The sequence below is a fragment of the Phaenicophaeus curvirostris genome, unplaced genomic scaffold (genome assembly GCF_032191515.1).
Source record: "Phaenicophaeus curvirostris isolate KB17595 unplaced genomic scaffold, BPBGC_Pcur_1.0 scaffold_51, whole genome shotgun sequence".
NCBI lineage: Eukaryota > Metazoa > Chordata > Aves > Cuculiformes > Cuculidae > Phaenicophaeus > Phaenicophaeus curvirostris.
In genome coordinates, this window is record NW_027206674.1 from 599137 (window position 1) to 624579 (window position 25443).

At 56.2% G+C, this 25443-nt stretch overlaps 2 protein-coding genes across 2 annotated transcripts; both read left to right on the top strand.

Moving 5' to 3' along the window:
- Positions 1-1576: 1576 nt before the first annotated feature.
- On the top strand, positions 1577-6059 carry LOC138734006 (uncharacterized). The gene is made up of 3 exons (XM_069881539.1): positions 1577-1789; positions 3367-3400; positions 4891-6059. The coding sequence occupies exons 1-3, from the start codon at positions 1577-1579 to the stop codon at positions 5313-5315; spliced, it is 672 nt and encodes a 223-aa protein (XP_069737640.1). The 3' UTR covers positions 5316-6059.
- An 894-nt stretch (positions 6060-6953) lies between these two features.
- GMIP (GEM interacting protein) lies at positions 6954-25385 on the top strand. Its single transcript, XM_069881594.1, has 21 exons — positions 6954-7174; positions 10401-10476; positions 10554-10668; positions 11228-11291; positions 12248-12373; positions 12745-12809; positions 13963-14073; positions 14286-14366; positions 15072-15260; positions 16325-16462; positions 17269-17459; positions 18626-18738; positions 19138-19224; positions 19349-19447; positions 19533-19672; positions 20430-20618; positions 20703-20840; positions 20931-21127; positions 21834-22122; positions 23305-23425; positions 24185-25385. Exons 1-21 carry the CDS (start codon positions 7153-7155, stop codon positions 24664-24666), a joined length of 3033 nt encoding a protein of 1010 aa, XP_069737695.1. The 5' UTR covers positions 6954-7152; the 3' UTR covers positions 24667-25385.
- The last annotated feature ends 58 nt before the right edge of the window (positions 25386-25443 follow it).

Sequence of the window (25443 nt, forward strand, 5' to 3'; positions counted from 1 at the left end):
GATGGAAGTGTCGCTCTGTCCCTCCCCGTGTCCCCTCCCCGGGGTCCCTGTCCCCTCCCTGGTTTGTGTCCCCTCCCCCCCCACCCCCCTAGAAGCCACCTGGCCCCTCCTGGTCCCCTCCCCGTGGCCCTCTGTCCCCTCCCCATCCGTCCCCGTGTCCCCTACTCGGTCTCCTCCCCGCTGTCCCCGCTGTCCCCGTGTCCCCTCTCCAGTGTCCCTGTCCCCTCCCCATCCATCCCTCCCTCCTGTCCCCGGTGTCCCTCTGTCCCCCTCCCCGGTGTCCCCATCCCCCTCCCCCCGTGTCCCCTCCCCGGTGTCCCCTCCCCAGGTCCCTCTGTCCCCTCCCTGTCCCCGGTGTCCCCCTCCCTGTCCCCGGTGTCCCCCTCCCTGTCCCCGGTGTCCCCCCTCCCCGTGTCCCTCTGTCCCCATCCCTGGTGTCCCCATCCCCCTCCCCGTGTCCCTGTCCCCTCCCCATCCCATCCCCTCCCTCCTGTCCCCTCCTCGGTGTCCCCGGTGTCGCCTCCTCGTCCCCTTCCCCATCCCCTCCCCTCCCCCCCGTGTCCCCATCCCCCCCCGTGTCCCTTTGTCCCCTCTCCACTATCCCCAGTGTCCCCTCCCGGTGTCCCGCTGTCCCCCTCCCCTCCCCGCTGTCCCCCTCCCCTCCCCGGGTCTCTGTCCCCCTCCCTGGTTTGTGTGTCCTTCCCCCCCAACCCCTGTCCTCCTGTCCCCGTGTCCCTCCCTCCCCACCCTGTCCCTCCCCATCCCATCCCTTCCCCCGCTGTCCCCATCCCAACTGTCCCCATCCCCTTCCCGTGTCTCCTCCTGGTCCCTCTCCCCGGTGTCCCCCTCCCCCTCCCCATCTCATCCCCTCCCTCGTGTCCCCTCCTCGGTGTCCCCATCCCCCTCCCCCCGCTGTCCCCATCCCAACTGTCCCCATCCCCTTCCCGTGTCCCCTCCTGGTCCCCTCCCGGTGTCCCCCTCCCTCGTGTCCCCCTCCACCCCTCCCCATCTCATCCCCTCCCTCGTGTCCCCTCCTCGGTGTCCCCGGTGTCCCTTCCTCGCCCCCCTCCCCGTGCCCCCCCTGTCCCCCTCCCCGTGCCCCCCCTGTCCCCCTCCCCGTGCCCCCCCTGTCCCCCTCCCCGTGTCCCCCTGTCCCCCTCCCCGTGTCCCTTTGTTCCCTCTCCACTATCGCCGGTGTCCCCTCCCGGTGTCCCCATCCCCTCCCCCCTGTCCCCTCTCTATCCCCGTGTCCCCTCCCTGTCCCCTCTCCCGTGTCCCTGTCCCCTCCCCATCCCACTCCCTCCCTCCTGTCCCCCTCCACTCGTGTCCCCATCCCCCTCCCCTCATGTCCCCATCCCCTCCCCCCGTGTCCCCTCCTCCCTGTCCCCATCCCCTCCCCCCGTGTCCCCTCCTCCCTGTCCCCTCCCCGTGTCCCTGTCCCCTCTCCGTCCCCTCCCCCCTCTGTCCCCTCTCCGTCCCCTCCCCCCTCTGTCCCTCTGTCCCCTCCCCGTGTCCCTCTGTCCCCTCCCCCCGTGTCCCCGTTAAAAGCGTCTCTCTCGGCTCTGGCCCCGCCGCGATGTCGCCGCTCCCGGACCCGGAGGCGCCTCGAGAGACCCGGGACCGAACCGAGACCGGGACCGGGACCGAGCCCCGAACCGGGACCCGAACCGGGACCCGGAGCCGCCGCCTCCTGCTCCGCCTTCTCGGCGCTGTCGCTGTCGCTGTCGCTGCCGCCGTCGGAGCCTTCGGAGCCTTCGCGGGGCTGAGCCGGGCCGCCCGCCCGACGCAGGTCCGTCTGTCCGTCCGTCTGTCCGTCCGTCTGTCCGTCCGTCTGTCCGTCCGTCCGTCCGAGGGCCGGGGGGGGCTGGTGTTCCGTCTGTCTGTCCCCTCTAGGCAGGTGTCTGTCCGTCTGTCCCCTCTAGCCAGGTGTCTGTCCCTCTGTCCACTCTATCCAGGTGTCTGTCCCTCTGTCCCCTCTAGGCAGGTGTGTGTCTGTCTGTCTGTCCCCTCTAGCCAAGTGTCCATCCGTCTGTCCACTCTATCCAGGTGTCTGTCTGTCTGTCCGCTCTATCCAGGTGTCTGTCTGTCTGTCCACTCCAGCCAAGTGTCTGTCTGTCTGTCCGCTCTATCCAGGTGTCTGTCTGTCTCTCTGTCCCCTCTAGCCAGGTGTCTGTCCCCTCTAGCCAGGTGTCTGTCCCCTCTAGCCAGGTGTCTGTCCGTCTGTCCCCTCTAGCCAGGTGTCTGTCTGTCTCTCTGTCCCCTCTAGCCAGGTGTCCGTCTGTCCCCTCTAGCCAGGTGTCCGTCTGTCTGTCTGTCCGCTCTAGCCAGGTGTCTGTCCGTCTGTCCCCTCTAGCCAGGTGTCCGTCTGTCCCCTCTAGCCAGGTGTCTGTCTGTCTATCCACTCCAGCCAGGTGTCTGTCTGTCCGGTTTTCCATCTGTCCCCTTTCTCCAGGTGTCCACCTCTCTGCTTGTCCTGGTGTCTGTCTGTCCAGGCATCCACCTGTCCAGGTGTCCAGATGTCTGTCTGTCCGGTTTTCCGCCTGTCCCCTTTCTCCAGGTGTCCGTCTGTCTGCTTGTCCCGGTGTCTGTGTGTCCACACATCCACCTGTCCAGATGTCCAGGCCTCCATCTGTCTGTCTGTCCGGGTGTCCGTCTGTCTGGCTTGTCCGGATGCCCATCCTGGTGTCCGTCCATCTGTCTGGTTCTCTAGGCGTCTGTCTGTCCATCTCTCTGGCTGTCCAGGTATCTGGGTGTCCATCTGTCCAGGTGTCTGTCTGCCTGTCCGGTTGCCTCAGTGTCCATCTGGATGTCCGTCTGTCCAGGTTTCCATCCATCCGGGTGTTCTCCCTGCCCAGGTGTCCGTCTGTCTGTCTGGGTGTCCATCTACACGTCTGTCCATCCATCCTGGTGCCTGTAGGCATCTGTCTGTCTGTCCATCCCGGGTCTTCATCCCTCTCTCTGGTGGGTTGTGGAGACCCCACCTGCGCGTCCGTCTGTCTGCTCATCCCTCCGGGTGTTCCTCTGAGTGTCCGTCTGTCCGTCTGGGTGTCTGTCCATCCCTCTGGGGCCCTGTCCATCCATCCGTCCATCCAGCCCCCCCCTCCTCATCCTCCTGGCTGTCCCTCCTGGTGGTGTCCATCCATCCGTCCATCCATCCGTTAGGGATGGAAGGAGGACCCACCAACCCCTCGTGCCTCAGTTTCCCCATCCCCGAAGTCCCCGAATCCCGGGATTTGGGCCCCGAAACCCTCTTGGAGGAGCTGGAAACCCCCGAGATCCCAACTTCCCCCTTCCCCGAGGAGACGAGCCAGCGGGATGCTCAGGTTCTTCCCGCCCCGTTGACGTTCTCCTTCCACTCCCTCGCAGGTCTCCACGGCCGCCCACGTCCTGCTGAGCGCCGGTAAGTCCCGCGCGGACCTGAGGCCACGGGGAGGGGCTCGAGGCCTTGGGGGTGGACGCGATGACACCTTCGTCGGGTTCCTCTCCCGCTCAACTCGGAAAGCTTCGCGTGGGTTCTTCCTTCCGCCCGCGGAGAAGGAAACCTCAACCCTGGGGCCTGGAGCTTCTGAGGGTGTCGCAAGGCGTCACGGAGCGGCCACCGGGCTCCAGGGTGTCACCGAGTGTCCCCACGGTGTCACGGAGCATCCTCCACCCTTGTGGTCCCCAGGGTGTCACGGAGCATCCTCCACCCTTGTGGTCCCCAGGGTGTCACGGAGCATCCTCCATCCTTGTGGTCCCCGCGGTGTCACGGAGCATCCTCCGTCCCCGTGGTCCCCAGGGTGTCACGGAGCATCCTCCATCCCCGTGGTCCCCAGGGTGTCACGGAGCATCCTCCGTCCCCGTGGTCCCCAGGGTGTCACGGAGCATCCTCCGTCCCCGTGGTCCCCGCGGTGTCACGGAGCATCCTCCGTCCCCGTGGTCCCCGCGGTGTCACGGAGCATCCTCCGTCCCCGTGGTCCCCGCGGTGTCACGGAGCATCCTCCGTCCCCGTGGTCCCCGCGGTGTCACGGAGCATCCTCCGTCCCCGTGGTCCCCAGGGTGTCACGGAGCATCCTCCGTCCCCGTGGTCCCCACGGTGTCACGGAGCATCCTCCACCCTTGTGGTCCCCGCGGTGTCACGGAGCATCCTCCACCCTTGTGGTCCCCGCGGTGTCACGGAGCATCCTCCATCCTTGTGGTCCCCGCGGTGTCACGGAGCATCCTCCATCCTTGTGGTCCCCACGGTGTCACGGAGCATCCTCCATCCCCGTGGTCCCCAGGGTGTCACGGAGCATCCTCCATCCCCGTGGTCCCCAGGGTGTCACGGAGCATCCTCCATCCTTGTGGTCCCCAAGGTGTCACGGAGCATCCTCCGTCCCCGTGGTCCCCACGGTGTCACAGAGCATCCTCCATCCCCGTGGTCCCCAGGGTGTCACGGAGCATCCTCCGTCCCCGTGGTCCCCAGGGTGTCACGGAGCATCCTCCGTCCCCGTGGTCCCCAGGGTGTCACGGAGCATCCTCCGTCCCCGTGGTCCCCAGGGTGTCACGGAGCATCCTCCGTCCCCGTGGTCCCCAGGGTGTCACGGAGCATCCTCCACCCTTGTGGTCCCCAGGGTGTCACGGAGCATCCTCCATCCTTGTGGTCCCCAGGGTGTCACGGAGCATCCTCCATCCCCGTGGTCCCCAGGGTGTCAGGGACCCTCCATCTCCCTTGAGGGACCCTCATCTCCCACTAGGGTCACTCCATCTCCCTTGAGGGACTCTCGTCCTCCATCAAGGACCTCCATCTCCCTTCAGGTTGCTCCACCTTCCCTCCAGGACCTCCATCTCCCCTGGGGTCACCCCAACTCCCATCGCAAGGTCCCAGGAGCCACCCACCACCCACCTCTCTTCTTCTTCTCCCCTCCCCAGGCTCCTTGACGGTGCCCCCAGGACCCAGTTGGCGCTACGAGAAGGGCATCAGCGGCGTCTTCCTCAGCGCCGACGTCCAGATGAGAACCAAGAAGCTGGAGGTGACAACCGGTGGCCTCTACCTCCTCTACGGCCAATTCTCCCTCTCCTGCACGGTGGCCCCGTGTCCTCCCGGCACCGTCACCCTCCAGCTGCGCCGCGAGGGGTCACCGCGCCCGGTCCTGGCGGTGCCGTTGACGTTACCCGACGAGGCGGGACCTGACCCCGTCTCTTCTGGTTTGGCTCAAGCCGTTGGGCAGCTCCAAGCTGGAGACGTTCTCAGCCTCGCGCTGGACGGAGACGTGGACGGGGAGGAGTGGCAACTGGCTCAGGACCGGCGGGAGGACAACTTCATAGGGCTGCTGCGTATCGCCGGTGGAGTTTGAGGCTGGTTGACCTCCTGGTTGGACATTGGGGACATTGCTGAGCTCCACGTGTGGAGGTTTGGATCCCAAGAGCTTCGTGACCAGAGATTTAGAACATCTGGAAACATTTCTGACCTCCCTGCCTGGAGATTTGGGTCCCAAGAGCTTCCTGACCAGAGATTTGGGTCCCAAGAGCTTCATGACCAGAGATTTAGAACATCTGGAGACATTGCTGACCTCCGTGCCTGGAGATTCTGAGCTGGTGACCCCCTCTTTGGAGATTGGGGACATCAAGGGACCTCGGAGACCTCCATACTTGAAGATTTAGGACATTAAGGGACATTGCAGATCCCTGTGCTTGAATATTTGGTGCTGGAGACCCCATGGTTGGAGATGTGGGGACATCAAGGGACTTTGGGGACATCAAGGGACCTTGTGGACCTCCGTGTCTGGACATTGGGGACATCAAGGACCTTGCAGACCTCTGCACTTGGACATTGGGGACATCAAAGACCTTCTGGCCCTCAATGCTTGGACCTTGAGGACATCAAGGACCTTCTGGACCTTCATTCCTGGACCTTGAGGACATCAAGTGACCTTGGACACCCTCACATTGACCAGTTGAGGACCCAAGGGACCTCCCAGCCCCCCGTTTTGGGGACGTTGGGGACTGTGGAGGTCCCTTTGGCCAGAGACGGGGGGTCCTCACTGGTGTCTCCTCCCCCCCAGCTGGCCTGGGGGCCCCTCTCCCCTTTAATTATTGCCCAGAGCTACTTTATTTATTGGTTAATAAATTTATTTATGATCATTGGGGTCCCCAAATTTGCCCCGGACACCCCGATATTTGCCCCAGGGTCCCCCCAGTCAGGTCCCAGATGGTCTTGGGGGCCCTAGAGGGGTTCTGTGGGGCCCTAGAGGGGTCCTGGGTGTCCTAGATGGGTCTTGGGTGGATCCAGAGGGGTCCTGGGGGTCCCTTAAAAATCCTTGGAGGCTCTAGAGGGGTCCTTGGTGTCCCTAGAGTGGTCGGGGGGCTTCTTGAAGGGTCCTGGGGGACACCAGAAGGGTCCTTGGTGGCTCTAGAGGGGTCCTGGGGGTCCTTAGAGAGGACATGGGGGTCCCTAAATGGGTCCTGGGGGTCCCTAGAGGGGTCCTGAGGGGCTCCAGAGGAGTCTAGATGGTCATTTAGGGGTCCCTTGGGGGGTTCTAGAGGGGTCCTGGGGGTCCTAGATGGGTCCTGGTGGCCTCTAGAGGGTTCCTGGGTCTTAGAGGGACCCTAGAGGGGGCCTGGGGGGCTCTAGAGGGGGCCCGAGGGGCTCCAGAGGAGTCTAGATGGTCATTTAGGGGTCCCTGGAGGGGTCCTGGGGGTCCTAGTTGGGTCCTGGTGGCCTCTAGAGGGTTCCTGGGGTCTTAGAGGGACCCTAGAGGGGTCCTGGGGGTCCCTAGAGGGGTCCCGAGGGGCTCCAGAGGACCCTAGATGGTCATTTAGGGGTCTCTTGGGGGGCTCTAGAGGAGTCTCGGAGGTCCTAGATGAGAACCCGGGGCTGCAGGCGCCGAAGCCAGGAGAACCCAGAAGAAACGGCCCCATCGTTGCTCTCGACCACGAATTATGCAAATCGCGCGAGCCGCTCGCTGCCGTCGTCGCGGAAGCGTGTGCGCAGGAAGCAGATTTGGCTCCAGCAGCCACCGGGGTTGCTTATTTCGGGGAGGTCTTCTTCACGCGCAGCTCTCATGGACCCCTGGATGGTTCCTTCCCGGCTGATCTGACCAAGATTTTGGGTTTTATCGAGTTCAGCTTCGATTCGACGCCGGGAAATCTGGGATTCGGCCACTTTCCAACCAAACCACTGAAGGTTCCGTCATGGGAGACCCCGAGCCGAGCGGTACGTGATTTGAAACGAGCTTTTTCTACTTCGCTTTGGGGCTTGGGGTGACCTGGGACGCGGCACGAGCCGCGGAGGAAATGTGGGTGCTGGGAAAGAGCCGTAGGGTCTTCAAACTGGGGTTTCCATGAAGATCCCGAAGTTTCTGGTCTCAACCAGATAAAATTCTTTGGTGCCTAGAGAAGTGGTGGCTGCTCCATCCCTGGAGATGTTGAAGGCCACATTGGATGGGGCTTGGAGAACCTCATCCAGGGGGAGGTGGTGGAACTGGATGAGCTTTGAGGTCCTTCCATCTCAAATTATTCCATAATTCGATGATCTAAGCATCGCCACCCATCTAAATTCTTCCTACGCAGTTCCTCAACCTGAATCTTGAAGAACCAAACAGCCAAGGGGTTAATGAAGTTGTTCTTTTCTTACTTAAAAAGGAAGGTTGATTATGCAAGACCTGCAGGTTCTTCCATCTATGGAGACAAGTCTCTTTCCCCAATATCTCCCTCTACAAGTGGCGATGGCCTCGTTTTGATCTTGCAACCCAACCCACCTGCCCTCGGTTCCTTCCCTCTGACACCTCGGGAATGTTTGTAGGCCTCGCGCTTCCTTTTCGAACGACTCGAGGCAGAGCTGGAAACTCTCCCCCCGTCCCTCAGCGCGTCGCGTGAATCCCCCTCGTCGATACCTGCTGCTATTTTCAGGCCCCTGACCTCGCGGGGGGGTTTCCTGGCAGTTGTGGGTGACGGAACAGGGGAGGTGGTTGATGTTCCAACCTCCTCCAGATCGAGCTGATTTCTCAATTTCGACGCCTTTGTTTTCCCTGGAGGAGGACGAGGAGATGAGGAACCTGAGGTGGGAGGTGGTCGTGGTTTTCCAAACCTGTTGTTAAGAAACTCGGATTATTTTCCCTGGAGACGCTCAAGACCAGGTTAGATGAGGTTATGAGTCCCTGGATGGACCTGGATGTTCTTTAAGGTCCCTTCCAACCCAACCCATTCCATGATTCTCTAACTGGTGACACAAAAGGTCACCACGTTCCTCAAACCATGAAATTTTGAGCCAGAATGCAACCATGTAGCTTAAAAAGAGACTCCAGAGCCAAAGCGAAGGGGGGTCGCTTGGCCAACACCAGTGTTTCTACACCGTGAAGATCAATGAAACCATCGGGTTGAGATAAAAGATGTCTTGGAGGTTCTGGGCTTGCCCAGAGAAGTTGTGGATGCTCCATCCCTGGAGGTGTCCAAGGCCGGGTTGGATGGGCTTGGAGATCCTGATCTGGTGGAAGAACCTGATCCAGTGGAAGAACCTGATCCAACTGCTTTGGATGACGGCTGGCAGGTCATTTCCTTGAGATGAGGATGAGATGAAGCAAAAAAGCTGGTGAGAACGTGAGGTTTTGAGTCTCCTGGTGCCTCTCAAGAGCAGCTTTCAAAAGCAGAACATCGCACTTGGCCTCCTCCAGCGCTGCTGAGGTTGAGTCACGGCTTCCTGTTCAACAACCCTCTGCTCGCCGGAAACAGGAGAAATGAAAGACCTTCCTCTGCCCTGCGTCGTTAGGTTTCAAATCCAATTAGCCCTGGTCCTTGGTGCTGTGGAGTCACCTCACCCTGATCCACTTGGAGCTCCCGGATCCACTTGGAGCTCCTTGATCCACTGGAAGACGTTGGAACCGGATGGGCTTTAAGGTTCCTTCCAACCCAACCCAACCCATGATTCTATGAATCCATCACGTTTAGCTTTAACTGGGGACACTCGAGGTCATCGTGTTTCCCAAACCATGAGGTTTTTTGGCCAACCCGTGTCCATTCACCTTCAAATGAGACTCCAGCAGCAAATCAAAGGGCGACCACTTGACCCTCAGCACCATTTCTACATCATGAAGGTCGTTTAAGCCGTCGCATGAAGCTAAAACAGGGGTTGGAGGTGTTCAAAGTCACGTTGGATGAAGCTTTGAGCACCTTCATCCAGCGGGAGGTGTCCCCGTGGCAGGGGTGGAACTGGAAGGGCTTTGAGGTCCCTTCCAACCCAACCCAACCCATGATTCTTTGCTCCTACGAGACCTCGTGGAGCTACAAGAGACACAAACAAACCTTCCTACCGAGCATCGTTGAGCAACGCTTGCGTCTACTTGCTTCTCGCTGTCAAAAACTCAACCCTGGGTGAAGCAACTTGAGATTCAGGTCGACCACATCCTGTTTCCTGGAATGTCAAGAGGACAAAGAAGAGTGAAATCGGCTTTTGTGTTTTTATTTTTACCCATCGTGTCCAGTTTCGTATTTGAAACCATCTTCCCTTTTGTTTTTTGTTGTTTTTTTTTAATTTTAATGAATTTTAATTTCAGCCCCAAATCACAAACGCGGGAAGGAGCGGGAGGGGGACTCGAAGCGTCCTCCATCCCACGTAAAATGAGTTTTGTGGGAGAAACGTGGTAGGAGATCGTTGCTCCTCAAGAAGGGACGAGCCTGGGTTCTATTTTTCATGCTCATCTGTATTTTTCATCTTTCTCAAAGATGCGGATGGTGGGATGGAGGGAACCATCACCAAGTTTGCTGATGGAATCCAGAGGAGAAGGGGTGGAATCATCCAGAGGAGAAGGGGTGGAATCCAGAATGGAAGGGATGGAATCCAGAGGAGAAGGGGTGGAATCCAGAGGGACCTGGAGAGGTGGAACTGTGTGAACATCGTGAGGTTCTACAAAGCCAAGGACAAGGTCCTCCACTGGGGTTCAGGATAATCCCAAGCCCAACCCCAGGTTGCGAGGAGGATGGATTGGGAGCAGCCCTGAGGAGAAGGACTTGCCCCTCTGCTTCGCCCCGCGGAGACCAAACCTGGAGTTCTGGGTCCATCTCTGGGGTCCTCAGCCCAGGGAGGACCTGGAGCTGTTGGAGCAAATCCAGAGGAGGCCATGTTGATGATGTGAGAGCTGGAGACCCTCCCATCCAAGCAAAGTCTGGGAGAGTTGGGGTTGTTCCCCATCCCTGGAGGTGTCAAGACCAGGTTGGATGGAGCTCGGAGCCCCTGATCCAGCGGGAGGTGTCCCTGCCCATGAAAAGGGGTTGGAACTGGATGGGCTTTGAGGTCCCTTCCAACCCAACCCATTCCATAATTCTCTACATGGCGCTTCCAGTTCGATGGTGGAGTTGGGTTGAGGGTTGGATTTGATGATCACAAAGGTCTCTTCCAACTTCAACGATTCTGTGATGATTCTATGATGATTCTATGATGTTTCCAGGTCCACCTGAGAACCGGAAGCGATACAGCGAGATCTTCCGGGGCCTGGACGCCATAGAAATCTCAATCGGAAACGCGTAAGTAGATAAACGAGGTAGAACTTCTCTGGGTCTTCTCCTTCATTTCTTTAATTATCGTCTTTCTCGTTACCCAGGACGGTTGATATGTTCGCCGGGGATGCTGAGAGCACCGAGGACCCAGACCTACCCGTGGAAGGAGAGGTCATTCCGATGGGAAAGAAAGAAATTACGGATGTCCAGGACCAAAGTGTGCGAGCTTGAGTCCATGGTTTTAGATTCTACGTCATAAAATTGGGTCTTGGGTGATGCAGAAAAATAAGAGCTGGCTGGAGGTTGTTCAAGCTGGAGAAGAGAAGGCTCCAAGGAGACCTTAGAGCAGGTTCCAGTAGAGAAAGGGCCTCCAGGAAAGTTGGGGAGGGGGATCTTGATCACGGAGTGGAGGGATGGGACGAGGGGAACGGTTTTGAGCTGCAAGAGAGGAGATTGAGACGAGATCTTGGGGTGAAATGTTCTCCTGGGAGGGTGAGGAAGCCCAGGTTGCCCCGAGAAGTGGTGGCTCCTCCATCCCCGGAGGTGTTGAAGACCAGGTTGGATGGAGTTTGGAGCTCCTGATCCAGTGGGAGGTGTCCCCATGGCATGTGGTGGAACTGGATGGGCTCTGAGGTCCCTTCCAACCCAACCCATCCTGCGATTCCATGATTTATCAGCACTAGGTTGCTTCGCTAAGCAAAACCAGGGCTCGTTGTGAAAAACTCTCCTGATTTCTCAGTTTTCCTTCATCGTTTTCTTCTCATTTTTTGCCCCACAGTTGAATGAAAGTTTCTGCAAGAGCAAAACCAGCTCGGAGAAGCCCACGCAGGCAGAGGTCACAGGTAACATCGCTAATTAGAAATATAAAAGTGGTGGAGGTGAGGGGCTGAGGGACCTGGTTAGGTGGTGGAGTTGGCAGCGTTGGGTTGAGGGTTGGACTTGGATCATCTTAAAGGCCTTTTCCAACCCCAACAATTCCATGATTCGCTGGCATCAGCCTCAGGCTGAGCTTGGACTGGTGGCCATCAGGGATTTAGATGCCTCTCGGAGCTGAGTAGCTTCTTCTTCCAGCACACAGATCGTTCCCTGCTTCTCCGTTAATGTCTCGTTAAGGATCTTCCCATGCGGTTTTGATTTCTAAACATCGAGACATCCATCCCCAAATGTTCTAAGGGAACCCAGTGAATCCTGAGATGCTTTGAAGCACTGGAAGGCTCTTCATGAGCTCTGAGCTTGTCCCTGACACCACGAAATAGAAAATTATAATTTTTTTCCTCTTCGAAAGTCATTATGAAGCAAAAAATAAAAATTCTAAGCAGCTTTCTCACAGATTCCAGCTGTAAACGCGTAGGGGTTTCAAAGCCATGGAGATGTGGGGCTGAAGGACCTGGTTTGGTGGTGGAATTTGCAGTTAAGGGTTGGACTGGACTCACTGCAGCGCGAAGAATCTTCATTAGGTTCCACCAAGGAGCAAGAGTCCTTCCTGCACCTCCCCAGAAACCCAAGAGGTCCTCAAGTTTGGTTTTCAAACCCAGTTACACCTAAATAGTTAATTAAAATAGGGGGTTGGAGGAGTAGAGGGGCCGAATTGGCCTGGAGCTTGTGCGGTTCCATGGGTGGGACAGCACGGGGCCACCACGAAGGAGATTTCAACGACGTTGTCCAGTGGAAAACTTTATTTGTGGCTTTTACCCAAGTATTTTATAGCAGCGGCCCTTGAGATTCTAGTTTTGCTCCTCTCAGGGAGCTTCTACCCACCAGCCAGAGCCGAGTCACATCTGGGTTTCTTCTGCTGTAGCTCAGGAGGCGGACGAGATGCTGATAAAATGCGAAGGTGGCATCGACGCGGCCCTCGAATACGCCAAAATGTGGTGTAAATACGTCAAAGAGCTTCTCGGCTGGATCGAAAAGCGACTGAGTTACGGTGAGTCACCTCCAGGGACCTGGACGGGCTGGAGACGGGAGGACCTGGGAAGCTCAGGAGGTTCATCAAGGCCAAGGATGAGGTCCTGCACCAAGGTCGAGGCAATCCGAGCACAAATCCAGCCCCCGAGGGACCCCAACATCCAGGCTTTGAGGTCCCTTCCAACACCAACGGTTCCAGTGGGGTTCTCCAGGGCTCAGTGGTGGCTCCAGCCCTGCTCAATGTCTTTATCAACACCAGTGTTCTTGGTGGCTTTTGCTCCAAGATAAGGACGTGGTGTCAGATTTTGTTTTCCTGAACGGGCTTGGGCTTTGACAAACCCACCTCTACGACCACGACTCTGGTGTCCAACCTCCCCTGCTCTTTTCCAGAGACGGAGTTCGCCAAGGGGACGGTGAAGATCGCGGAGTCGGGACGAAATGCCATCTGCCAGCAGGTACGGATCCCACGACGGCCTCGCCTCCCTCCCCTTCGGAGGAGAAGGAGGGGATCGTAGAACATCTTGAGTTGGAAGGGACCTCCAAGGATCATCAAGCCCAACTCTCATCCCTTCCCAGGTTAACCCCAACATTCACATCGTGTGGCTGGGGGCGTTGGCCAAGTTCTTCTTGAATATTGTTGGGTTTGGAACCCTGACAACTTCCCTGGGGAGCTGGTCCAGTTCTCCACCACCTTCTGGTTGAAGGACCTTTAAGCATTGTCCATCTTAACCCTGTCCTGATCCATCTTCCTCCCATTCCCTTGGGTCCAGAGAGGAGCTTAGCATCAACTCCCCTTCCTCCCTGTGTGAGGAAGATGTAGATCACGATGAGGTCTCCCCTCGGTCTCTTTTTCTCCGGGCTGAAGAGACCAAGTGACTTCAGCCGCTCTTCATCTGCCTTCCCCTCTAAAACCTCCACCAACTTCGTGGCCACCTCTGGACTCTTTCCAGTAGCTTTAAGTCCATTTTTCTCAAAGCTGCACCCAGTGGTCGAGGTGGGACCACACCGGTGTCCCCCAGTAGTGGTGGGACGACCCCTTGCCTTGACTGGCTGGCAATGCCAGGACGTGGTTGGCTTCCAGGACACCCTGTTGGCTCATGGTCAACTTGCTTCCAGCCAGAACCCTCAATTCCCATCCCTGGAGATGGTTGGATGGGGCTTGGAGCACCCTGATCCACTTGGAGCACCCTGGGTTGGAGCCAGATGGGCTTTACGGTCCCTTCCAACCCAACCCAACCCATGATTCTACGAATCCATCACGTTTAGCTTTAACTGGGGACACTCGAGGTCATCGTGTTTCCCAAACCATGAGGTTTTTTGGCCAACCCATGTCCGTTCACCTTCAAATGAGACTCCAGCAGCAAATCAAAGGGCGACCACTTGACCCTCAGCACCATTTCTACATCATGAAGGTCATTTAAGCCGTCGCATGAAGCTAAAACAGGGGTTGGAGGTGTTCAAAGCCACGTTGGATGAAGCTTTGAGCACCTTCATCCAGCGGGAGGCGTCCCCGTGGCAGGAGGTTGGAACTGGAAGGGCTTTGAGGTCCCTTCCAACCCAACCCACTCTATGATTCTACATCAGCTTTTTTGGTTTTGGTTTTTGCAGCACAACATGCCTCTCCGGGCGCTCTACACGATGGTCCTGGAACACGATATAAAGGTCGGGAATTCAGCGATTGAGACCGTAGGACTTCTCCAACAGAAGGAATTCTACCAGGTAGTGGGATGGACATCCCCGAGACCTAAGAGGAGGGATTTATCCTGGTTTTTAGGGGTGGAAGGGAAGAGAGATGGGAAAAACATATCAAATTTCAAGGAAAAAGGGGGATCTTGCAAGGTTTGCTCCCTTAGTTCCACACCCTCATTTATCTGATGACTTTTCTTTCCTCCTGAGGAGCTTCTGCTGCTCTAACTCTTCTTCCTCTCCAGCCTCTGTCAGCGAAGAAGAACGAAATCGAGAAATGGAGGAAAGAATTCAAGGATCAGTGGACAAAGGAGCAAAAGAGAATGGTGAGTGGTCAACGGGTGGGATTGACCTTCACGCTGGTCACGGCTTGGAGCTCGGAAAGGGAATATTTAGGGAATAGAATCAGCGTCCCAGCATCAAATTTCAGTACGAGGAAGATATTGAGCTGCTGAGAAGGGTAACGAGCTCTTAGAGCTTCTGGACTTCGAGGAGGGTGGGATAAAGGGTACGATGGCCCTTTGGATGATAATATTTATTGGAACGAGAAGGCAAGGGCTTTCGTGGAGTCATGGAGTCATGGAGTCATTGACTGATGGAGTCATGGAGTCATTGACTGATGGAGTCATGGAGTCATTGACTGATGGAGTCATGGAGTCATTGACTGATGGAGTCATGGAGTCATTGGCTCATGGAGTCATTGGCTCATGGAGTCATGGAGTCATTGGCTCATGGAGTCATGGAGTCATTGGCTCATGGAGTCATGGAGTCATTGGCTCATGGAGTCATGGAGTCATTGGCTCATGGAGTCATTGGCTCATGGAGTCATTGGCTCATGGAGTCATTGGCTCATGGAGTCATGGAGTCATTGGCTCATGGACTCATGGAATCATGATGGTTGGAAGAGACCTCTCAGCTCAACCAGCCCACCAAGCCCAGCCCACCAAACCACGTCTTGAAGCCACGAGCGGGGACTTGTTCCTCCTGCTGCCTCGCCGAGCTCCTAAACCCCCTTCCCCTTCCTCTTCCAGCACGAATCCTTGTCGTCCCTGCGCAAATCCCGCCTGCAGTACGTCCAGCGCTGCGAGGAGCTGGAGAAGGCCAAGCACTTGAGCGCCAAGGCCGAGGATGAGTACCAGAGCGCGGCCACCGCCAACCCCGGCAGCGCCAACAAGCAGCTGGAGAAGCGCCGGCGTTCCTGCGAGGAGGCCCAAGCCAAGGTGATGGGTTCCGGAAAAGGCTCCTGGTACCCACAGCCAACCCCACAGCCCCCTAGAATCGTAGGATTGTGGGATCGTAGAGGTTGGAAAAGACCTTTAAGATCATCCTCTACAACCCTCAATATGATATCACCAGGCCTACTAAACAATGTCCACATCCTAATGGGTTTTCGAAGCCCTCCAGGGATGGAGAACCCACCAACGCCCTGTGCAGCCACTTCACCACTGCTCCAGGGAAGGAAATTTCCCCAATATCCAACCTAAACCTCCCCAACACAACTTGAGGCCGTTCCCTTTTGTCTCATGGCTTGTTCCTTGGGAGAAGAGCCCAGCACCCACCTCACCACAACCTCCTTTTAGGTAGTTGTAGAGAGCGACGAGGTCTCCCCTCAGCCTCCTCTTCTCCAGGCTAAACAGCCCCAGGTTCCTCGGCCACAACCCCTGGGCTCCAGACCCTTCTCCACCTCCATTCCCCTTCTCCAGACCCTCCTCCAGCTCCGTTCCCCTTCTCCAGACCCTCCTCCAGCTCCGTTCCCCTTCTCCAGACCCTTCTCCAGCTCAGTTGCCCTTCTCCAGACCCTTCTCCAGCTCAGTTGCCCTTCTCCAGACCCTTCTCCAGCTCAGTTGCCCTTCTCCAGACCCTCCTCCAGCTCCGTTCCCCTTCTCCATCCCCCTTCTCCACCTCCATTCCCCTTCCCCAGACCCTCCTCCAGCTCCGTTCCCCTTCTCCATCCCCCTTCTCCACCTCCGTTCCCCTTCTCCAGACCCTTCTCCAGCTCCGTTCCCTTCTCCAGACCCTTCCCAGCTCCATTCCCCTTCTTCTCCAGATGTTCTCCAGCCCCTCAATGTCCCTCTTGGAGTGAGGGGCTCAAAATTGAACCCAAGATTTGAGGTGCAGCCTCACCAGCACCAAGTCCAGGGGGACAATCCCTTCCCTGCTCCTCCTGGCCACCCCATGGCTGATCCAAGCCAGGATGCTGGTGGCCTCCTGGGCCACCTGGGCCTCCACTGGCTCGTGTTCAGCAGCCGTTGACCCGATCCTTTCCGTTTCTGGCCACGCGCAGGCCCAGGACGCCGAAGCTTTGTACAAGACGTGCATCAACGACGCCAACTTCCGGCGCCAAGAACTGGAGAAAGTGCGAGCGCGGATCGTCTCCCACGTCCGGAAACTCATTTACCAAGGGGATGAGGTGCTGACGTGGGTACGTGTGACCTTTCATTGGTCCCCCAAACCCTGTTTCATGGAGAAGACCTCCAGGAACTTCACCATTTCATGGTTGAACCACCCTCTGAGAGACCCTTCTCAAGCAGCTGAAATCAGAGCAGCGCTCTGGGTATCGTTTTCGTAGAATCATGGAATCACCAGGTTGGGAAGGACCCACTGGATCATGAGTCCAACCATCCCCATCAATCACTAACCCACGTCCCTCAGCACCTCGTCCAGCACCTGAACCCCCCCAGGTCCCTCAGACACAACCTCTGGGCTCCAAACCCTTCCCAGCTCCATTCTCCTTCTTCTCCAGATGTTCTCCAGCCCCTCAATGTCCCTCTTGGAGTGAGGGACCCAAACCCAAACCTGGGATTCAAGGTGCAGCCTCACCAGCTTCAAGTTCAGGGGGACAGTCCCTTCCCTGCTCCTGCTGGCCACCCCATGGCTGATCCAAGCATCCCCAGGTCCTTTTCTACCAAGGCTCTTGCCAGCTGCTCCTCTCCAAGCCTGCACAACTTCTTGGAGGACAGAGATATCCACAGATTAAAAAATCATAGAATCATGGGATGGTTTGGGTTGGAAGGGACCTCCAAGCCCATCCAGTCCCACCCCTACCATGGGGACACCTCCTGCTGGATCAAGGTGCTCAAAACTTCATCCAACCTGGTCTTTAATTCAATTAAACTGAGTTGGAGTGACGCGAAACTAGATTGGTGAAGATCTCTGAGCTCCAGGGTAGGAAGAACCACCTGGGCTTCCACCCCTAGTGATTTTTTTCTTCGTTTCTTTCCCTCTAAGGTCACGTTGAGGATGTTCAAGCAGCGCCAGGCTCAGTCCGAGCAGGTCCCCATGGGCTACCAGTACCTGTCGGAGGTCTGCAAGCCCTACAAAGCCGGCGAGAAGTACCTGGAGTTCATTCAGGCTCTGCAGAAGAGAGACATCCCCGTGGAGGTGTTTGAATTCGAGCCCTTCGCTACCGGAGGGCAGAGGTAAAAAAAATAACGTGGAAAGTTTCCATCCCAGCTGAAAATTCAGAAATAAAGAGCGCAGAGAACAAAAAGTCTTGACGCACAACCACGAAGTGATTTGAAACGCTCAAGTGTTGTGGTTGTGAACATCAGCGAAGCCACCGCTGGAAGGCGTTGAGATATTTTCTCTCTGGGTAGCTCCGTTAATGAAGTACAGATCCCTAACGATGCGCTCAGCTCCTCCTCCAGGAGCAACGTGGAATCATGGAATGATTTGGGTTGGAAGGGATCTCAAAGATGATTTGGGTTGGAAGGGACCTCAAAGCTCATCCAGGTCCAACCCCATGAGGGGTAGGGACACCTCCCACTGGATCAGGGGCTCCAACCCCATCCAACCTGGTCTTCAACACCTCCAGGGATGGAGCAGCCACCACTTCTTGGGGTGACCTGGGCCAGTGAGGAACATCAGGAAAAGGAAGAACGTGAATCTGTTGAAGCGAGTCCAGAGGAGGCCATGGAGATGATCCAAGGGTTGGAGAAGCTCCTGTATGAGGAGAAGTTGGGAGAGTTGGGGTTGTTCAGCCTGGAGAAGGGAAGTCTCCAAGGAGACCTTAGAGCAGCTTCCAGGACGGGAAGGGGCTCCAGAAGAGGATGGAGAAGGGCTTTTGATCGAGGAGTGCAGGGGTAGGATGAAGGGAACGGTTTTGAGCTGAAAGAGGGGACGTTGAGATGAGATCTTGGGGAGAAACGTTCTCCTGGGAGAAGCCAAGAGGTTCTTCAGAGCAGTGGTGGCTGCTCCATCCCTGGAGGTGTTGAAGACCAGCTTGGATGGGGCTTGGAGCAACCAGATCCAGTGGGAGGTGTCCCTGCTCATAGAAGGGATGGAACTGGATGGGCTTTGAGGTCCCTTCCAACCCAAACTGTCCCATCATTCTATGAGAAGCAGGGTAGAAGTTTCATTTCTTTCTATAATTTTCCAAAGATTTGGTCCCTCTTTTCTCCTGAGTGGAATTCTGTGGAATAAATCTCTTCTTCCTAGTTTTGTGCAGGTGTTTATGAGTCTCCTGGAGGACCCACCTTACTCAAAGCTACCTGATGCTTTGTCTCAGGTTCCCATATGCCCCTCTGTGATGAAATATTATCCCTGATCCTTCTCTGATGGAAAATTCTTTGCAATCCCACCTCAGATCCCCTCCAAGCAGCAAGAAGAAGACGTCTTCGCATCACAGTGCCGCGGCGAAGGACGGGAACGCTCCAGAGGAGGCATCCAGAAAGCCGCTCTCCACGAATGACGAACAGAGTAGGTTAAATTTAATGAATTGTTGAATAGTTTGGGCTGTAAAGGACCTCAAAACCCATCCAGTTCCACCTCCCTGCCATGGGCACCTTCCACTGGATCGCGTTGCTCCAAATCCCATCCAACCTGGTCTTGAAGACCTCCCTGGGTCAGGCATTCAGAGCAGGAGCCAATGATGTGGGTGAAGCTCTCCAAGTCTTGAGGCTTTACTCAACCTTGGAGAAGATCGTGGCGAGTATTTATGGATCGGGAGCTCAGTTCGGACCTCAACCCAACTCTTGGGTTGAAGCAACCCAAGGGATCTAAATACGAGTGGATGAGGTGCTCAGGGTTTAGTGGTGGCAGATACGGTTGGATTCGATGCCCTCAAACGATTCCAACCAAACGACTCCATGATTCTAGGTGCGAACAAATCCTCCTGCAGCAACCCTGAAAACCTTGGAGGGAGCTGTGAATCCCGATCCCTGGACTCTCCCACTTCCAGCCCAGGTGAGAGCCCAGAAACTCTTTCCTAAGGTCACCGAGAAGCTTAAAACAGAAATAAAGTCCACGCTGACCCACTTTGCGCATCACGAGGGCGAGAAGAGCGATTTATATTTTCTCTTTTCCCAAGGAGACTCTGATAGGAAATTGTTGAAGGCTCCATCCACCGGCACCGTGTCCTCCTCGGACGATTTTGAAGAGCGAGACTCCTTGCAAACGTTTGAGAGCGGTGAGTCCCAGTCCTGTTTAACTCCTGAGGTGGAAACCGTGCTGACCTAGCGGTTCCTTCTCATATTTTAACGCTGTTTCTGCAGAAAACGGTGCCTCCCAGCAGCACTTGAAGAACATCCTCCTCTCCAGTGCAGCTCAGACCCACCGGCTTCGGAAGCTGCGAGGACCATCCAAATGCAGGGAGTGCGACACCTTCATGGTCAGCGGCTTCGAGTGCGAGGAGGTGCGAATTGGGAGTTGTTGGAGCTGTGGGGACACCGTTTGATGGGCTGAAGGTGCTGGGCTGACAGGTAGAATCCTAGAATCCTAGAATCACCAGGTTGGAAAAGACCCATCGGATCATCGAGTCCAACCATTCCCATCAAATATTAAACCAGTAGGCTGGAGGAGCTTAGAGATCTTTTCCAATCTCATCGATTCCATCAGTCTTGGTGTTGGTGGGACTTTGGTGGTTGAGGGAACAGAGAAGTCCTCAGAGTTCAACCTCAGCCACAGCGCTGGACCCCAACCAGACCACTACTCAGTGCTGGGTCCTGTTCGATGTCTTCGTCAACGACCTGGATGGAGGCATGGAGGGCACCCGGAGAGAGTTTGGGGGTGACACTGAGCTGGGTGGATCTGCTGGAGGGTTTGAGGTTCTCCAGAGGGCTCTGAGCTGGTTGGATCCATGGGCTGAGACCAAGGGGATGAGGTTGGAGCAGGACCTTGGGGCACAACGACCCTGGGCAGCTCCAGCCTAGGAGGAGTCTGGCTGGAAAGGGCCTGGAGGAGAAGGACCTGGGGGGGTTGGTGGGACACGAGGATGTGGAGGCTCTGGAGCGAGTGCAGAGAAGAGCAACGAAGCTGGGGAGGGGGCTGGAGAAGAAGAGGAGCTGAGGGACACAGGTTGGTGATCGATGGGGATGGTTGGACTCTGTGATCCAGTGGGTCCTTTCCAAGCTGGTGATTCTCTGATAACTGGGGTGGTTCTGCTCTTCCAGTGCTACCTGCCCTGCCACAAGAAGTGTCTCGAGAACCTGCTCATCACCTGCGGCCACAAGAAGCTGCCGAACCGAGTCCCTCTTTTTGGCGTTGACTTCACTCAAGTCCCTCGAGATTTCCCAGAAGAAGTTCCCTTCATCGTGGCGAGATGCACGTCGGAAATCGAAGCCCGAGCCCTCGGAGTGCAGGTGAGGAGTCAGTTATTCTGGATTTGGTCTTCTCTCTCTCTCTCTCTCTCAACTGACCTCTCCCTCCTCTCCCGACCCGCGCAGGGGATCTACCGGATAAGCGGATCCAAAGCCCGGGTGGAGAAGCTCTGCCAGGCGTTCGAGAACGGGAGGAGCCTGGTGGAGCTCTCCGAGCACTCCCCGCACGACATCACGGGGGTCCTGAAGCATTTCCTGAAGGAGGTGGGTCCCAAACCTCTGCTGGGAGATGATTCCTTGCTCCTGGGTCAAGGGGATGAAGGAATTTGCCGTTTCCCTCCTCTCTCGCCGCAGCTTTCGGCGCCGGTGCTGCCGTCCCACCTCTATGACGACCTCATCGTGCTCGCCAAGGACTTGCAGAAACCTGCGGATGAAAAGTCAGAGAGCGCGGGTTCCCCTCCCGATCCCATCCAGAGCATGAGGGACCTGCTGAGCAAACTGCCTGCCAGCAACTACAACACCTTGAGGCACCTCGTCGCTCACCTGTACAGGTGAGGACAGAGCCGGTTGTCCTGCTGGTTCGTGTCGGGTCCAACCCCAGGAGGTCCCTGTTGGTCTTAATGACCAAGAAAGTCCTGACTGATAACGATTCATAAGGGGAAGAGCAAGAGGTCAAGGGATTGAGGGGCTGGAGAAGGGGAACGGAGCTGGAGATGGGTCTGGAGAAGAGAACCGAACTGGAGAAGGGTCTGGAGAAGGAGAATGGAGCTGGAGAAGATCTGGAGAAGGGGTTGTGGGAGCGGCTGAGGGACCTGGGGGGGTTCAGCCTGGAGAAGAAGAGCCTGAGGGGAGACCTCCTTGCTCTTTCCCTGCAAGGAGCTGGTGGGGAGGAGGGAGCTGGGCTCTTCTCCCCAGGGCCAGGGGCCAGGCCGAGAGGGAACGGCCTCAAGCTCCACCAGGGGAGGCTCCGCATGGACAGCAGGATGGAATCTTTCCTGGAAAGGGTCCCTGGGCCCTGGGACAGGGAGGGGGTTGAGTCCCCTGCCCTGGAGGGGTTTGAGGGCCGGGTGGACGAGGCGCTGAGGGACATGGGTCGGTGATCGATGGGGACGGTTGGACTCCATGATCTGTTGGGTCTCTTCCAACCTGGTGATTCCATGATTCTATGAACGTTGGAGTTGTTCTCCAGGAGGAACCAGGGGTTTGGTGTGTTCCATGCATTGGGAAGCCCTTAACCGTCCCGTTTCCATTCCCCAGGGTGGCAGAGAACTACGAAGAGAACAAGATGTCCCCAAACAACCTGGGCATCGTCTTTGGGCCGACTCTGATCCGGCCGGACCCGGGGAGCGATGTCTCCATGTCCTGCCTGGTCGACTCTGGGTATCAAGCCCAGCTGGTGGAGTTTCTCATTCAGAACTACGAGAGGGTCTTTGGGATGGACGAGCTCCCTTCATCCTTATCTCTTGGATGTGAAAACCCTTCGCGAGAAGCGTCACCAGAGAAGGATGAAGGACTTCAAAACCCAACCCAGCCCACAAAGCTAGAGGTAGAGGTCCCAGAGGCTGAGCTGGGCTTGCTGACTCTGCTCTAGAGAGGAAGGTGGAGCAGCTATTAAAAAAGACCTTGCACAGATCAACTTGTTTCCTATTGGAGGGTTTTTCCAAGAGGAAGGAGCAGAGTGGGAGAAACAGGACAAGATGAGAAGCTCCAGATGTCCCAGCAGCTTCTCAGCCCACGCGGGTGGTGGTTTCGCTCAGTCACTCTGAAAAATCGTGGGGTTCTCCAGGCTAAATTCCTTGGGATGCTGCAGCTTCACGCCCCAGGGGATCCCTCAGTGCGACCTCACCAGGCTCTGCTGGATCCACGAGCCATGGATCCTGTTTTTCCTGCTCCTTCTGCTGAGCTTTCTGTGTTCTTCCTGGTCATTTCCACTCCTACGTCCTTCCCAACTCTACGTCCTTCCCAACCCTACGTCCTTCCCACTCCTACGTCCTCCCAACCCTCGTGGCTCTTCCCTCCCAACATTCCATCACCTATTTCACATCCCTGTAAAGACACAAACGTTCGTAGCATCCCTGACGCGGGTCATGGTGGGTTTTTCCCCCTTTCCCAGTTGTTTTTTGAGCAAAAAAAAAGAGGAAACTTGCCTAAAGTTAAGCCAAAGGGCGTGAGATCTGTGGTCACGGACTTCTCCCTCCTGCTTCTGGGTCTTCTCTGCAAGTGACTGTATCCATGGGTCCACCTTGCTGAGGAACAGGACTTAAAATAACTGATTAAAGTTGAAATAAAGTCACTTCTTAGGTGCAGCAATCCTGGAATGGTTTGAGTTGGAAGGGACCTCCAAGCCCATCCAGATGCAACCTCCTTCCACTGGTCCAGGAGCTCCAAGCTCCATCCAACCTGGCCTTGAACATCTCCAGGGATGGGGCAGCCACCACTTCTTGGACCTCCCCACCCTCCCAGGAGAACATTTCTCCCCAAGATCTCATCCCAATCTCCTCTCTTTCAGCTCAAATCCGTTCCTGAACTATAATTTTCTGCCCCGTGACTTGCTGGAAGCTCCTTCTCCATCCCCCAAGGGCTCATCTAAGACAAATCCAGTTGGTTTCAGCTCCAGCCGTCGCCTCCATCGTTGGCTCTAAGAGCGGTTGGAGTTAATTGGGAGTTGATGGTATCTTTACATGAAACAATATCCCTTTATAAACACACTCATGGCTTTTTCCAACAGAATTCCTCCTCCAACCACGGTTTAAATGTGGAACGTGTCCCTGATAACTCGTCTTCCAGGGAAGCCACCACCGAGTCGACTCTGGAGGGAGCCCACAGCCTGTTGAGAGCAGCCGCTTTAGGTAAATAAAGTGGTGATGAGGCTCTTGGAGGTTCTCTTGCGCCGTCTTTGCTCGTTTTCACACCTCCTGCTTCTCCGTTAAGTGGAGGGGGAAGATCTGCTGGGTCCTCTTGGTGTTTCTGCACTAACCTAGTGTGGAGCAACTGCCACCTAGCCCCCGTGAAAGCACGAGGACGTTGTCTGGTGTTCTCAGGAAGGGCTTCTCCCCGCTCTCGGGTCCTCAGTCCCCTGCCAGCTCTCCTGGCTTTAATTTTAAGGAGACCTTTGAGGATATAAGCCTGATCGATACCTTCTACCTCATTCAAATCCACGTAGAACCCACCATGGACTGGGTTGGGTTGGAAGGGACCTCAAAGCCCATCCAGTTCCCAACTGAATCACAGAACAGGTTGGGTTGGAAGGGACCTCAAAGCCCATCAAGTTCCACCTCCTGCCACGGGGACACCTCCCACTGGATGTGGTTGCTCCAAGCTCCATCCAACCTGGTCTTCAACCCCTCAAGGGATGGAGCATCTTATCTACATCTTGTGACGGCTCTTGATTAATGAAGATGTTGGAGGGAGGTGGTTTCGCTTGTGAACGCGAGAGGGTTTTCCAATCCTTTCTAACACAAAAAAACCACCATAGAGGGTTGGAACTGGGTGATCTTTAAGACCCTTCCAACCCAAAGTGTTCGATGATCTATGAAAATAAGTCAGCAGCCAAAATAATTTGTAATAACCTTGTCTTGTTGCTCTAAGATAACTCATTTTTCGTTCAGAGGTGACTACGAGCGTTGGCTCTGAGGCAGAAGACCCAGAGGGCTCTGTGGAGGAACAAGCCGACGGTGATTCCAACGCACCCCCAGGAAGCCAGCCGAGATGCCATTTCAGCCGCCAGCCCGTAAAATACATTCGGGTCCAGGCGAAACCCAAACCGGTCGTTCCCGGGTCTCCCAGTTTGCCCTTGAGGGCTACGGCTTCAGCCAACGCGGCAACGGAGGCTGGTGGAGGAGGCAACCTCGCTACCCACGGCAGCTCCACGGTGAAGGATGGGCTGGAGGACACTTGTGGGAGCAAAACCAGCTTGAGTGGCACCGGGCCCCTCCGGCAGCGCCCGGGAGGGAGGCAGCAGCTCAAACATTTTGAGATGACGCAGGAAACGGCCAGGATCGTCTCCAGGTTTAAGGGTGACGATGCTTCTGAGCTTGGTCTGGAGAGCTCGGGAGCTACCGAGGACCTCAGCCCAGGGACGTACTTGTAGAAACCCCTGGGAGGTATGAGGTAACGGTGATGGGAAGGGAGAGAGGACTGAAATCCCACCCTGCTGGACAAAGGAATCGAGGTGGAAGGAGAATCTCATCCCTACCGCGCAGGCTGGAGCAGAGGCACCTGCCGGGACCTCCCTGCAGGCTTTGAGCGAACCCAGGAGGTGCTAAAACTAAAGTCACCCCTGTGACTTCTCGCGTGGAGAAATCATGGGATGGGTTGGGTTGGAAGGGACCTCGAAGCCCATCCAGTTCCACCCTCTGCCACGGGGACACCTCCCGCTGGATGAGGTTCTCCAAGCCCCATCCAACCTGGCCTTCAACATCTCCAGGGATGGGGCAGCCGAGACATTTCCGGGCGACTTTCCTCGGTGTTTGGTTGTGGATAGAGCATAAAATTCAGACGATGGCATCAAACCCTTTGAATTAGAGCAGATTTCGGTGGTTGCCATCAGCCACGGAGACGCTGGGAGACACGTGAAGGCTAAATACTCAAAGAAAAACCCTTTCCCCAAGGAGCTTCAACAATCGACGTCACTAATTTCTTGCGTCTCGTCAACAGAGCGTTAAGGAACGGGGTCAAAAAATAAAGTTGTAGGAGAAACTCGAAGGTTCCAATCTTAGTCCTTGTACAGTTCAGGCTGAAGAGAGTTTACGTGTCTGGAATGATGTTTAATTGTTGATACGGGACTTTGAGTTCTTGAATATTAAATCTTTTCCATCTGTAATAAATTACTGGGTGTTTAATTATGAGCTTCTCCTCTATTTGTGGC